The following is a 14,230-nucleotide window of genomic DNA, read 5'->3' on the forward strand; positions in this document are numbered from 1 at the left end:
TCTATGTTCTATTCACATCCCGTAATCCCCGCCACACATTCCCTGTTCCTTTTGTCTCCCAGGACAGACCTGACTATGACTGTTGCAGCCAAGCCTCTTCGGGATGTCCAGTTAGTGTTTGCAGCCTATGGGTTTTGTGGGAAAGAATTCATGCAATTGACAACTTTCCAGTGATCCTCAGGTTCGAACATTCATTACATGTACGGCACGATAACCAATTTCTCCCCTCAGATACAACAATTATTTGCTTTTATATAACATTACAAACAGCCCATGGAGCCTCACAAAAATATAATCAGAAAAGCAGTAACACCAAACCAAAGAAGGAAATATTAGAATGACTGAACAAACTTTTCTCAATGAAGGAGATATTAAGGAATGTTTTAATGAAGGGAAGAGAGTTAGACAGACAGAAATACATGGGTCGATAGACTCCCAAGGCATGAAGGGAATGGGAAAGGGGTCAGGGGTCATTGTGGGAGGAAGGCCATGTTCTTGAAAACATTGAGAGCTGGAGGATGTTTGAGACTTGAAATATAATCAGTCTGATGTCACTTCTAACTTTCCATCATCATGTGAATTAAATTTTTCGTCCATGGGGTGTGCACGTCGCAGCTGTGACATGATTTGTTGCTATCCCTAATTGTCCTTGAGGGGGCAGTTGAGAGTAAGCCATATTGTTGTGGGTCTGGAGTCACCTGTAGGCCAGACCAGGTCAGGGCGGCAGATTTCCTTCCCAAAAGGACAATAGTGAACCAGGTGGGTTTTTCCGACAATTGACACTGGCTTCACGGTCAGCATTCGACTTTTAATTCCAGATTTTTATTGAATTAAATTTCACCAAGTGCAGTGGCCAGATTTGAACCTGGGACCCCAGAACGGTACTGGATTACTAGTCCAGTGACAATACCACCACATCACCCCCACCCTTTGCCATGAGGTAAACTCGCAGTCAGCTGCCATTTTAGATCATTTCAATTAAGCTTCTCACTGAGTTGGACACTAATGAAGCGATGCTGTCCTTAAACTTGAAACAAAGGAAGTCGAACTAGATTGGGGTTGTCAAGAGTTAAAGGCCTTGGGACACAAATATGACAATTTTCAATTTTCTGAAGCCAGAGTTAATGCAGCAGACACAATGGCATTTGATGAGCAGGTCTTTGTGCGAGTTAGAGATTTAAATGAGGGCTAGTTTATGGAAATGGGGCTGATTTTTCATCTGACGATCCCCACATCAGAATTCAATGCTGAGTTTGTAAAGTTTAAAGTAAACACATCTTACAGAGAATAAGAAATGGTAATTTGGTAATTTGGTAATTTGGAGAGAGTGAGTTCTGATTTTGACAGATTAAATTCCACCTCTTAGACAACACTAACAATGGAAATGTTCCGCCAGTTCTTTATAAGCATCTTTGTAGCTCTGAAGTTCCTCCTCTATATTTTTCGCTGCCTCACGTATCTGTTGAGCAACTTCAGTCTCACTTCCATTGTAAAGGTCATTTGCATCCTTCACTAAAGAGTAGACATCCCAGATTATGAGGAGCGCTGACAGAACTCCTGAAACAGCTTTGATTGCTCTGAGAGCGTTTCTGGTTGCTGCTGAAGTCGCTACAGCAATGGTATTCAAGGTTCTGGTGGCAGTTTGGGTTCCACCAATCATTAAGTATTTTGGTATATCTTCCCCATTGCCTTCCATGATTGATTCAATTGTACAGTGGACCAGATGTAAACTGTCTGACATAATTTTGCTATCTTCTTTATAAAATTCTATGATTTCAGTTACTCTTTTCTGTTTATTGTTTTGTATTAAATTATCAGTAATGGAGGCTCCAATGTTAGTGGCACCACCAGCTGCACCCACTCCAATACCCACGCCAGTGAGGGCTAGTGAGGCACCAAAAGTGAAAGGAGAAGCAATTAATCCAGCAATGCTTAGAATTCCTCCGACGATACCTGCAGAAGACCCTGCGACATTCGCAATTGTAGAATTTTTGTGATGCCTGTCAATATCATCCGCGATCTCTCGAAGCTCAGTGGTGTATCCACTCATCTTCTCTTGAATCTTCGTGTATATCGTTAGATAATCCATGACATTCTTTGTCAATGGAACAATCTTTTCACTGTAAGATTAAAAGCAGTTTCTTTGTTAATTTGTTTTGATGTGTCACAGTAATTTACTGACGAACACAAATAATGCACATCAGACAGAGAGCAAACTGTAGCTTCCCTCATCAGCTTCACCCTCTACAACCACTTCGATGTGGGACAGGAGTTACATAATAACATAGGAACAGGAGTAGGCCATTCAGCCCCTCGAACCTGTCCTGCCATTCAATGAGACCATGGCTGATCTGTGACCTAACTCCACATACCTGCCTTGGGTTCACATCTTTATTATTTTTGTTTAACAAAAATCTATCTTTCTCGTATATAAAACTAACAGCTGTTCTCGCTTCAACTGCAGTTTGTGGGAGAGAGTTCCAAACCTCTACCACCCTTTGTGTGAAGAGGTTCTTCCTAACATCTCTCCTAAACAGTCTGGCCCTAATTTTTAGACAATGCCCCTTCGCTTTAAAATCTCAAACCAATGGAAATAGTTTATCTTTATCCCCCCTGTCTTTCCCTGTTAAGTAGGGTCACAACATCGAGCTATGGGGTCAGCTACTATCAAGTCATTACTCGCTAGGGGGTGAATTTTGCATCTGCCCCCTCCAGCCCCCCATCCCCTCCCCCCCCCCCCCCCCCCCCACCATTCCTACCTCCCCCATCATCCCCCCACCCCAGCCCCCACACTGCCAGAATATTTGAAAGTGGGGAGTGGATGCGCTTAATAGAAAATGGGTGGTCACCCCACTCACCCCCAACCTCTTTCCGATATTACAGGAGGCAGAGGCGTCTGATACCCCAGCACCCTCAACATATTGAGGTCTTTAAATGGACATACCCTCTCTGCCCTTATAATACATTGGGCTGGGGAAGTCCAGCAGCTTTAACAGCTTAGCCTGTTGACTGACAGGAAGGGAGGGGTACCATTAGGGGAGATCCCCTGTGTCCATCGGGGGAACACCCCCAAAATGCTGCCCTGTCCTTTGTGCCTCCCTCCAATATCCTCCCTGCTGTCACTGCTGTCACAAAACCTGCCAGCCTCAAAATCCCTGGACTTACTTTAAGTCCGCTGGACTTCTTCAGTCGTCTTGGACTCCTTGTAGTCCCTGTGGTGACCACTAACTGTGTTTTTGCATTGCTGGGACTGACTCCCTGATGGGGTTCGAAGTTTCACTCTTTCCTCAGGAAGGCCTCCACCAGCATAATATCCTTTGAGGCCAACCAGATTTCAGATCGATACAGGCCTAAGGGACCTTTCGGCCTGGTGTGTGGGCAATCCATCCCACCCCCCACCCCCACCATAAGATTTGCCCCTAAGTCATCCTTTATTAACTATTTATCACTTGAAATTCTTGTAATGAGAAGGGAATCATTGCCAGTCTGGCTGCATGAGACCCCTTGGGGATGAGCGACCATAACATGATAGAAATTTTTTATCAAGATGGAGAGTGAAGTTGTTGATTCGGAGACTAGGGTGCTGAACCTTAATAAAGGGAACTATGAGGATATGAGGCATGAGTTGGCCTTGATAGATTGGGGAGAGTTGCTTAAAGGGATGACAGTGGATAGACAATGGCAAACATTCAAGGAATGCATGGGGAAACTACAGCAACTGTTCATCCCTGTCTGGCACAAAAGCAAAGGGGTGGAAGAGGGCCAATCCATGGCTTACAAAGGAAATTGGAAATAGCATCCAATCCAAGGAAGAAGCATACAGATTGGTCAAGAAAAATAATAGGTCTGAGGATTGGGAGCCGTTTAGAATTCAGCAAAGAAGGACAAAAGGGTTGTTTAAGAAGGGGAAAGTGCAGTACGAAAGGAAGCTTGCAGGGAACATAAAGGCTGACACAAAGAATTTCTTTAGTTATGTGAAGAGAAAGAGATTGTTGAACAGAAATGTAGGCCCCCTACAGACAGAAACAGGGGAATGCATAATAAGGGACAAAGAAATGGCTGAACAATTGAATACATACTTTGGTTCTGTCTTCACAAAAGAGGACACAAATCAGATACCAGAAATGCTGGGGAATGAAATGTTATGTGAGAGGGAAGAACTGAGGGAGATCAACATTAGTAGAGAAATGGTGCCGGGAACATTGATGGGACTAAAGGCAGATAAATCCCCAGGGCCTGAGAATCTGCATCGGTGGCTGTGGAAATAGTGGATGTATTGTGGTCATGTATTGAGATGGATAGAAACTGCTTGGCAGAGAGGAAACAAAGAGTAGGGATTAATGGGTCCTTTTCAAATTGGCAGGGAGTAACTAGTGGGGTACCACAGGGATCAGTGCTAGGCCATTTCTTCACACAAAGTATGGTGAGCCTGTGGAATTCATTATCACAGGAAGTAGTTGATGCTAATACTTTGAATATATTCAAGAGGCGGCTGGATATAGCACTTGAGGAGAATGGGATCAAAGGCTATGGGGAGAAATCAGGGTTAGGCTATTGAGTTGGATGATCAGCCATGATCGTGATGAATGACGGAGCAGGGTCGAAGGGCCAAAAGGCCTCCTCCTGCTCCTACCTTCCATGTATCTCTGCATCTATGTACACAGTCAGGAAGAGGTCCTTTCTTGGCAACTTGAAAAGTGATTCAATTGGGGCCTCTGTGTCTGGGTCATCTGCTACCTGACCTACCACTAGCAAAATGGCTTGGGGTTTAGGAAATGTCAGCAATGCCACCCTACCCTTCACATGCCATTCCATTGAATTCCCACCTCCTAGCCCATTCCCAAAGCTATTGTAACATTCATCTGTTAGATTGTCAATCAAATGCACAGTAAAGACTGAAGAATACTGGATTGTTCAAATTTGATTGGGTGAATGGTTTTCCTCTCCAATTCTTCTGTTTAAACGTTATGGCCTGTGTTTAATCTTCTCAATGGTACACTTTTGGTTTCCTTCTTTAAGAAAGGATAGAATACCATTAGAAGGAGTTCACAGGATGTTCACTTGACTGATACCAGCGATGAGGGGATCAGCCTCTGAGGAAATGTTGGACAGGTTGGGCCCATATCCAGTGCAATTTAGGAGAATGAGCGGTGACCTTATTTATCGGGATCTGGATGGATGCTGAAAGGGTTATGGGAGAGACAAGAACTAGGCAACACAGTTTAAAATAATGCGGCTCCCATATAAGACAGGGATGAGAATAGTTTTTTTCTCTCAGAGGTCGTGAGTATGGACAATTCTCCAGACAGCAATAGAGGTTATGTCATTAAATATTATTAATGCTGTGTCAGATAGTGCAATAACCTGCACAGAACACAAGGGGCAGTGTCGATTGTTTTCCTCATGTGTCTCAAGGAGTATGTGCTCTCCCACTAACTACAGGGCTGATACCATATAGATCGGCCAGATAGGAACCGACCGACAATGAAACTAATTCGGCAGGGGGAGGGTCTGCAGACTGTTAGCAGAATAGAGACACAGTGTATCACAGAAAAACAATCAAGTCAGAGGGAAAGCAGTGGTAGTAAGTTTCAGGAAAGTAAGACAAGGCTGAATGGCCTCTACTTTAACAGGTAAAACCGATGAGTTAAGGGCAAGGGTTGACACGTGTAATTCTGATACAGTAGCCATCAGGGAGAAGTGGTTGAGAGAAGGGCAGGGTTGACAGCTTAACGTCCCGGGATATATAAACTTCAGGAGGGACATGGGTGGGGGCAAACGAAGGGGAAGCATTGCACTACTAATCACAGAGTCAATTACTGCAGTAAAGAAAGATAATATCTTGGGGGTGGCGTTAAATCAAAGATTTGTGGGTAGAGCTTAGGAATGAAAAAGGGACAGCCAAATTGCTAGGTGTCTATTATAAATCCCCAGATAGTCAGCGGGAAATTGAGGAGCAAATGTGTGCGCAATTTGCAGAAGTGTGTAAAAGTAAGGTAATTATCGTGGGTGATTTCAACTTTCCCAACAATAACTGGGATAGTCATTGTGGTAAGGGCTTCGATGGAGCAGAGTTTATAAAATGTGTACAAGAGAACTTTTTAGCTCAACACATGAGGGGTTCACCATGGTGCAGTGCTGGACCTAATTCTGAAGAATAAAGCTGGACAGGTGATTGATGTGATGGTGGGGGAGCATTTTCTTGATAACGAGCACAACATGGGGCAATTTAAGTTTGTTACGGACAAGGAAATAGACAAATTACAGAAAAAGGTCTTGGATTGGGGGAGAGCAGACTTTAGTAAAATAAGGCAATATTTGGTTCAAGGTAGATTGGAGCAAGTTGCTGGTGGGGAGATCTACAGGAGAGCAGTGGGGGGGGGGGGGGGGGTGTTCAAATGGGGAGGGTATCATCCCAACATGTTCCCTCTGGGGGTAATAGGAAAGAGTTTATTTTTTTTATTTATTTATTTTTTTATAAATTTAGATTAGCCAATTATTTTTTTCCGATTAAGGGGCAATTTAGCGTGGCCAATCCACCTACTTTACACATTTTTGGGTTGTGGGGGCGAAACCCACGCAGACACGGGGAGAACGTGCAAACTCCACACGGACAGTGACCCAGAGCCGGGATCGAACCTGGGACCTCAGCGCCGTGATGCGGTTGTGCTAACCACTAGGCCACCGTGCTGCCCCCAATAGGAAAGACTAATAAGCCCAGAGAATCATGGATGACCAGACATATTCAGGATACAATGAGAAGGAAGAGAGAGGCTTTTAGTAAGTACAAGGGGAGCAAATCAAAAGAGGCATTAATGGAGTACAGAAAGTGCAGGATGGAGCTGAAGAAAGCAATCAGGAGAGCAAAGAGGGGTATGAGAAATCTCTAGCAGGTAAAAGTAAGAAAAATCCCAAGATATTCTATAAGTATATCAATAGGAAGAGGATAACTAGGGAAAAAGTAGGGGCCATTCGGGACCAAGATGGGAATTTGTGGGTGGAGCCAGAGGACATTGATAGGGTGTTACGTGAATATTTCACATCTGTCTTCACCCAAGACAATAAGGAGACAGATATGGAATTCAGATATGGAAACCTTGTCATAGGGAGGGACAAGGTATTGGAGGTGTGGGCAGGCTTAAAAGTGGAGAAATGTCCAGGTTCAGATGAATTGTATCTCAGGTTGCTGTGGGAAATCCCAGGGGCCTTGATCCAAATTATTAACTTTTCTCTGCCCATGGCACAGGTGCCAGAGGACTGGAGAACTGCGAATGTCGTCCCAGTATTTAAGAAAGGCTGCAGGGATAAGTCAGTGAACTACAGGCCAGTGAGACTCACGTCAGTGGTGGGGAAACTAATAGAGAAAATTTGGTCTGATAAGAAGAAGGCCCAAATCACTTAACAGCCAGGTTGGAGCTGCCATCTCAGTCAGCAATCAGCGAGTTACCATATTACATCGAGAGGAGGCGGGAGATGGACCCAGACATGTGAGGTTCACCTCGAGTGTTGTAGGAGTTCTCCGCCTCATCTGCCACCGATACAAACTCCTCCAGTGGCAATGGCCACTAGCAGCCCTCTCTACTGCCCTGGGCCATCCAGGCCTGTGGCTGGAAGAAGATCCCCACCATGGCCATCGAAGGTTGTGGAGATTGACAGCAACAGTCTGCTCCCAACACTTCTGCTGATGCTGGGGACACATCTCACTGGAGCACGCAGAAATGTTTTACAAAAATCACTGAGACACACTCAGGCTGCAGTCAGTGGTGGTAATAAAAACATTGTTTGTGTCACATTAACTGGTTTTGCAGCATTCATTAACGTGCACTCTTTAAGTTCAAGGCTTCCTGGTGTTGTCTCATCAAGGGGTTTGGGAACACATGGGCATGTGTGCAAGGGGCATTGTGAACTTTTCCTCCATTTGTAAAATCAGGAAGGGCAAGATTAGGGATTTATTAAAAGGACATGAGTTATGCATGGTCAGAGAGTAAGGATGGTGTTGAGCTGACCCTTATTGCTGTCCAAGGCATTTAGATTGGCCGTGCATCTGCCTCTATGTCCCAGGCATCAGCAGAAGACAGAGGCTTTGACCTCGCTTCATGAAAAATCTCCTCTTCCCTATCCTCCTCGTCAGATGAGGGTGTGCTTTCCCTTTTTTCCTCAACGATGAGGTTCTCACCAATTGGTTATGTGTTGCTTGAGGGATACCCTGCCACAAGGTGAGCAGTCAGGCCTCCAGGCTACCTGTAGGCCTCATGGGCTGTGTAGGGATGGAATCTGTGCCATTGGCATCATTCTGCATCACTCTCTGGGGGAAGACATGGAAAGGATAAAACAAGAAGGTGTGATACTGTCATGTGAGCGTCCCGTTAAGAAAGATTTTGTTTCAGCACATGGCTTGGAGCACGGCTTCAGTGATGTCATTTGTGGGTGGAGCTGGGCTGTGGCTGTCAGGTGAGAGGAGGTTTAGTGTTTTGGTTTTCAGTTTCAGTTGGTTTGTTTGGACTGCAGAAGAAGAAGCAGTGTTGGAAAGCACTGTGTTAAGCTGCAGGACATGGTCCCTGTTTTCTCTGTTTTATTTTAAAGCTGGTCCAGTGAACTGAAAGCACGTTGGGTGCGGCAAACTGCCTTAGTAACTGTCATAATATCCACTCATGTATATAATCAGATGCAGACAGGCAGTGATTGACCCACAGGATAACCAATGAACACACACGACACATAACAACAAATCACCAGACAGGATAGCACCACTATAAAGCCCACAGGACATTAAGACTCTCCCTCGCTCTACAGGACACAGCTGAGATTGTCAGAGTGCACAAGCCAGTGAGCACTATCACCATGTGGTAGAGAGTTAGTCTGGTCAAGCCAGTATGAGGTTATCATAGATTGATAGAGTGTCAACCCACAGCAGACTATGTACAGCAATCAGGAAGTTAAATCAAACAGTGTTGGACCATCTCCCGTGTCAAAAGCCTGTTTCTAGTTTCACTGCATCCAGTTGCAGTCAACGTTGAACCAACTTACTTAACACATCAGTAACCTTAAAGCTCGAGTTGCTTTCCTGAAGGAGTTTTGAATCTGCTGGTTGGAAACTGGATCAGAATTTCAGGGAAAGGACCAGTCCCATTGAGGTGAGATTACAGTGTGCTGAGGCCACGCCCTTGAAAGGGGTTTTGGAGGACTTCCGGTTGCGGCTATGACCAGCTAAGTCGCACGTTTGGCTGCTCCTGCTACAAAGGTGTTTTCGGGCCGATTGGAGGGCCCCAACGGCGCTGTAAGGACAAATCCCGGTGGGGGAAGGCTCCCTGAAGAGAACCAGACCAACTTTATGGTCGGTACCCGGAGTGGGGTGGTAAAAAGAGCAACAGCAGCTCCCAAAAAAAAGCGGGGGAAGAAGACCAAAATGGCGGCCGGTGGCGCACCCGAGGAATGGAGGAAATGGGCGGAGGAGCAGCAGGCCGCTCTCCTGCGCTTCTTTACGGAGCTGAAAATGGAGCTCTTGGAGTCAATGAATGCGACGACCACCAGGCTGATGGGAGCCCAGGCGACCCAAGAGGCGTCGATTCGGGAGCTGCAACAGGAGATGACTGCGAGGGAGGAGGAGGCCACGGTCCTCGTGGGAAAGGTAGAGGTGCACGAGGCACTCCACCTGAAATGGCAGAGCCGTTTTGAGGAGCTGGATACCCGAATGAGGCGGAAGAACCTGAGGATCTTGGGCCTGGCAGAAGGCCTGGAGGGGTCAGACCTCCCGGGATATGTAGCAGAAATGCTGAGCTCCCTGATGGGGGCAGGGGCCGTTCCTTCGCCCCTGGAGCTGGAAGAGGCCTACAGGGTCATGGCTAGGAGGCCAAGAGCAAATGAGCCCCCGAGGGCGGTGCTGGTGCGGTTCCAGCGACTCAGCGACCGTGAAAGAGTGCTGGAGTGGGCCAAGAGGGAAAGGAGCAGCAAGTGGGAGAATTCGACAGTGAGGGTCTACCAGGACTGGAGTGCGGAGGTGGCAAAGCGGCGGGCCCGGTACAACCGGACGAAGGCGGTGCTACATGAAAAACGGATCAGGTTCGGAATGCTGCAGCCAGCGCGCTTGTGGGTCACCTACAGGAACCAACACCACTATTTTGAGTCCCCAGAGGAGGCGTGGGCCTTTGTACAGGAAGAGAAACTGGACTCGAATTAGACCCAGGGGATACTTGGCGGCCTTGGCCGCTCGGGTACTTTCAGCTGAATTCTTTGTTTGGATTTTGAACTCTTGCTGTGGTTTTTCTTCTGATGTTTTTTCCCCCTTTGCCAACTTCCCTTAGTTATTGTTATTGTGGTTATTCATGGTTATTTATGGTTATTTATGCTGTTTGGTAGAGGGCGACTGTTAAGTACATTGTTATTTGTTATTTATCTGTTATTTATAATGTTAAGTTGGGGAGGCGGGACGGGGGGGGAGAGCAGATCGGGGATATGGGCTCCTAGGGGGGGTTCTTTACAGGCATGGACGGGGACGGGGGTGGAACTGAAGATGGCGGGGTGGGGTGTGGCAGGGCGAAAGCGCGGGCTTTCCTCTGTTTTCCCGCGCGCGGGGCAGAGGAGGGGGGAGGGGAGGAGTGCGGGGCGTGGCTAGCAATGGCGACTTTTCCCGCGCTGGAGCGGGGCCAGGGAGGAGTGGCAAGGGGGGGGAGGCCCCCCCCCCCGAGCCGGGGGGAGTCGGAGTGTGGCAGGAGCAGCCGGGTCAGCGTGAACCAGCTGACTTACGGGAGTACAATGGAGGGTACATCGCGGCTAGGAGGGGTCCTAGCCTGGGGGGGGAGGGGGGTTAGGGAGGGACACCGGGTTGCTGCTGAAAAGACCAGAAACGAGAAGTGGAGGACTGGAGAGGTGGGGGGAGGGGGACATCGCCATGGGGAGCGGGTCAGAAGGGGAGGGTCGACCCGGGGCGAGCAGGGAACAGGACATGGCTAATCGGCAGGGGAGGGGGGCGGGTCGTCCCGCGACCCGGCTGATCACTTGGAACGTGAGGGGGTTGAATGGGCCGGTCAAGAGATCAAGGGTATTCTCACACCTGAAGGGACTGAAGGCTGATGTAGCAATGTTACAGGAGACCCATTTGAAGGTAGTGGACCAGGTTCGCCTGAGAAGGGGGTGGGTGGGACAGGTGTTCCACTCTGGATTGGACGCAAAGAACCGGGGGGTGGCGATTCTGGTGGGAAAGAGGGTGTCGTTCGTGGCGGAGGAGGTGGTGGCGGATAAGGAGGGTAGGTATGTGATGGTGAAGGGTAAGCTGCAGGGGGAGAAAGTGGTGATGGTCAACGTATATGCCCCGAACTGGGATGACGCGGGTTTTATGAGGCGCCTATTGGGCCTCATTCCGGGACTGGAGGCAGGGGGCTTGATCATGGGGGGGGACTTTAACACAGTGCTGGACCCCGGGCTAGACAGATCGAGCTCAAGGACCAATAGGAGGCCGGCAGCGGCAGAAGTGCTGAGGGGGTACATGGAGCAGATGGGAGGAGTAGACCCATGGAGGTTTGGTAGGCCGAGGGCGAGGGAGTATTCCTTTTTCTCCCACGTCCATAGAGTGTACTCCAGAATCGATTTCTTCGTGTTGAGCAGGGGGCTGATCCCGAGGGTACGGGAAGCTGAGTACTCGGCCATTGCGATCTCTGATCATGCACCACATTGGGTGGATGTGGAAATGGGGGAGGCGCGGGACCAGCGCCCGCTGTGGCGGCTGGATGTGGGGCTGTTAGCGGACGACGAGGTGTGTAAAAGGGTCCGGAAGAGCATTGAGAGCTATCTGGACTTGAATGACACGGGTGAGGTGCAGGTGGGGATGGTCTGGGAGGCCCTGAAGGCAGTGATCAGGGGAGAGCTGATCTCCATAAGGGCGCACAGAGAAAGAAAGGAGAGGCAGGAGAGGGAGAGGCTGGTGGGGGAGCTATTGGAAGTGGATAGGAGATATGCGGAGGCACCAGAGGAGGGGCTGCTGGGAGAACGGCGCAGCCTGCAGGTCAAGTTCGACCTGCTGACCACCAGGAAGGCAGAGACGCAGTGGAGAAGGGCACAGGGCGCGGTTTATGAGTATGGGGAAAAGGCGAGCAGGATGCTGGCACACCAGCTTCGCAAACGAGATGCGGCTAGGGAGATTGGGGGAGTGAAGGAGAGGGGCGGGAAGGTAGTGCAGAAGGGGCAAGAAGTGAACGGGGTCTTCAGGGATTTTTACAAGGAGTTGTATCGGTCTGAGCCGCCGACGAGGAGAGGGGGAATGGAGGACTTCCTAAACAAATTGAGGTTCCCAAGGGTCCAGGAGGGGCTGGTAGAAGGGCTGGGGGCGCCAATAGGGCTAGAGGAGCTAGTCAAGGGAATAGGTCAGATGCAGGCGGGGAAGGCGCCGGGGCCCGATGGGTTCCCGGTGGAATTCTATAAGAAAAATGTGGACTTGGTGGGACCGGTACTGGTACGAGCCTTTAATGAGGCGCGAGAGGGGGGGGTTCTGCCCCCGACAATGTCGCAGGCTCTGATCTCCCTGATATTGAAGCGGGATAAAGACCCCGTGCAGTGCGGGTCCTACAGGCCTATCTCGCTTCTGAACGTGGATGCCAAGTTGCTGGCAAAGATCCTGGCAGCTAGAATAGAGGATTGTGTGCCAGGGGTAATCCATGAGGACCAGACGGGGTTCGTGAAGGGGCGGCAGCTCAACACGAACGTGCGGAGATTGCTGAATGTAATTATGATGCCGGCAGTGGAGGGGGAGGCTGAGATAGTGGTAGCGCTGGACGCGGAGAAGGCATTCGATAGGGTGGAGTGGGAGTACCTGTGGGAGACGTTGGAACGGTTTGGGTTTGGGGAAGGCTTTATTAAGTGGGTGAAGCTGCTCTACTCGGCCCCGACGGCGAGTGTAGTGACAAACGGGAGGAGGTCGGAGTATTTCGGGCTCCACCGAGGGACCAGGCAGGGATGTCCCCTATCCCCCCTACTTTTCGCACTGGCGATTGAACCGTTGGCGATGGCACTGAGGGGTTCAGGGGGGTGGAGAGGACTGACTAGGGGAGGGGAGGAACATCGAGTATCGCTGTATGCGGATGATCTACTGCTGTACGTGGCAGACCCAGAAGGGGGAATGCCGGAGATAATGGAACTATTAGCAGAGTTTGGGGACTTTTCGGGGTACAAACTAAATTTGGGCAAAAGCGAGGTTTTTGTGATACACCCGGGGGACCAGGGAGAGGGTATTGGGAGACTCCCCTTCAAGCGAGCAGGAAAGAGCTTTAGGTACTTAGGGGTGCAGGTGGCAAGGAACTGGGGGACCCTCCACAAGTTGAACTTTTCCAGGCTGGTGGAACAGATGGAGGAGGAATTTAAGAGGTGGGACATGGTACCGTTGTCGCTGGCGGGGAGGGTGCAGTCAATCAAAATGACGGTCCTCCCAAGGTTCTTGTTTTTATTTCAGTGCTTGCCCATCTTCCTCCCTAGGGCCTTCTTCAAAAAGGTGACGAGTAGCATCATGAGCTACGTGTGGGCGCATGGCACCCCAAGGGTGAGGAGGGTCTTTTTGGAGCGGAGTAGGGACAGTGGAGGGCTGGCACTACCCAATCTTTCGGGGTACTACTGGGCGGCAAATGTGTCAATGGTGCGCAAGTGGATGATGGAAGGGGAGGGGGCAGCTTGGAAACGAATGGAGAGGGCGTCCTGTGGCAACACAAGCCTGGGGGCCCTAGTAACGGCACCATGGCCGCTCCCCCCCACGAGGTACACCACGAGCCCGGTGGTGGCGGCCACCCTCAAGATATGGGGGCAGTGGAGGCGACATAGGGGGGAAATGGGAGGTCTGTTGGCGGCGCCAATAAGAGGGAACCATAGATTCATCCCGGGGAACATCGACGGGGGATTTCAGAGCTGGTACAGGGTGGGCATACGGCAGCTGAAGGACCTGTTTATAGAGGGGAGGTTTGCGAGCCTGGGAGGGCTGGAGGAGAAGTTTGAGCTCCCCCCGGGAAACATGTTCAGATATTTACAAGTGAAGGCATTTGCTAGACGGCAGGTGGAGGGGTTCCCCCTGCTCCCCAGTAAGGGGGCGAGTGATAGGGTGCTCTCGGGGGTCTGGGTCGGAGGGGGGAAGATATCAGACATCTACAAGATAATGCAGGAGGCGGAAGAAGCATCAGGGGAGGAGCTGAAAGCCAAGTGGGAAGGGGAGCTGGGAGAGCAGATAGAAGACGGGACGTGGGCGGATGCACTGGAG

General features: G+C 49.6%; 1 protein-coding gene across 1 annotated transcript in view; it reads right to left on the minus strand.

Moving 5' to 3' along the window:
- Nucleotides 1–952: 952 nt before the first annotated feature.
- The window catches only part of LOC119963856 (apolipoprotein L3-like), a 43,903-nt gene continuing 30,625 nt past the window's right edge, over nt 953–14,230 (minus strand). The window contains exon 4 of the mRNA XM_038793210.1: nt 953–2,120. Coding sequence (XP_038649138.1) covers nt 1,373–2,120 — 748 coding nt within the window. The 3' untranslated portion in view covers nt 953–1,372. The remainder of the gene's footprint in view (nt 2,121–14,230) is intronic.

This window comes from Scyliorhinus canicula, chromosome 3 (assembly GCF_902713615.1).
Source record: "Scyliorhinus canicula chromosome 3, sScyCan1.1, whole genome shotgun sequence".
Lineage (NCBI taxonomy): Eukaryota > Metazoa > Chordata > Chondrichthyes > Carcharhiniformes > Scyliorhinidae > Scyliorhinus > Scyliorhinus canicula.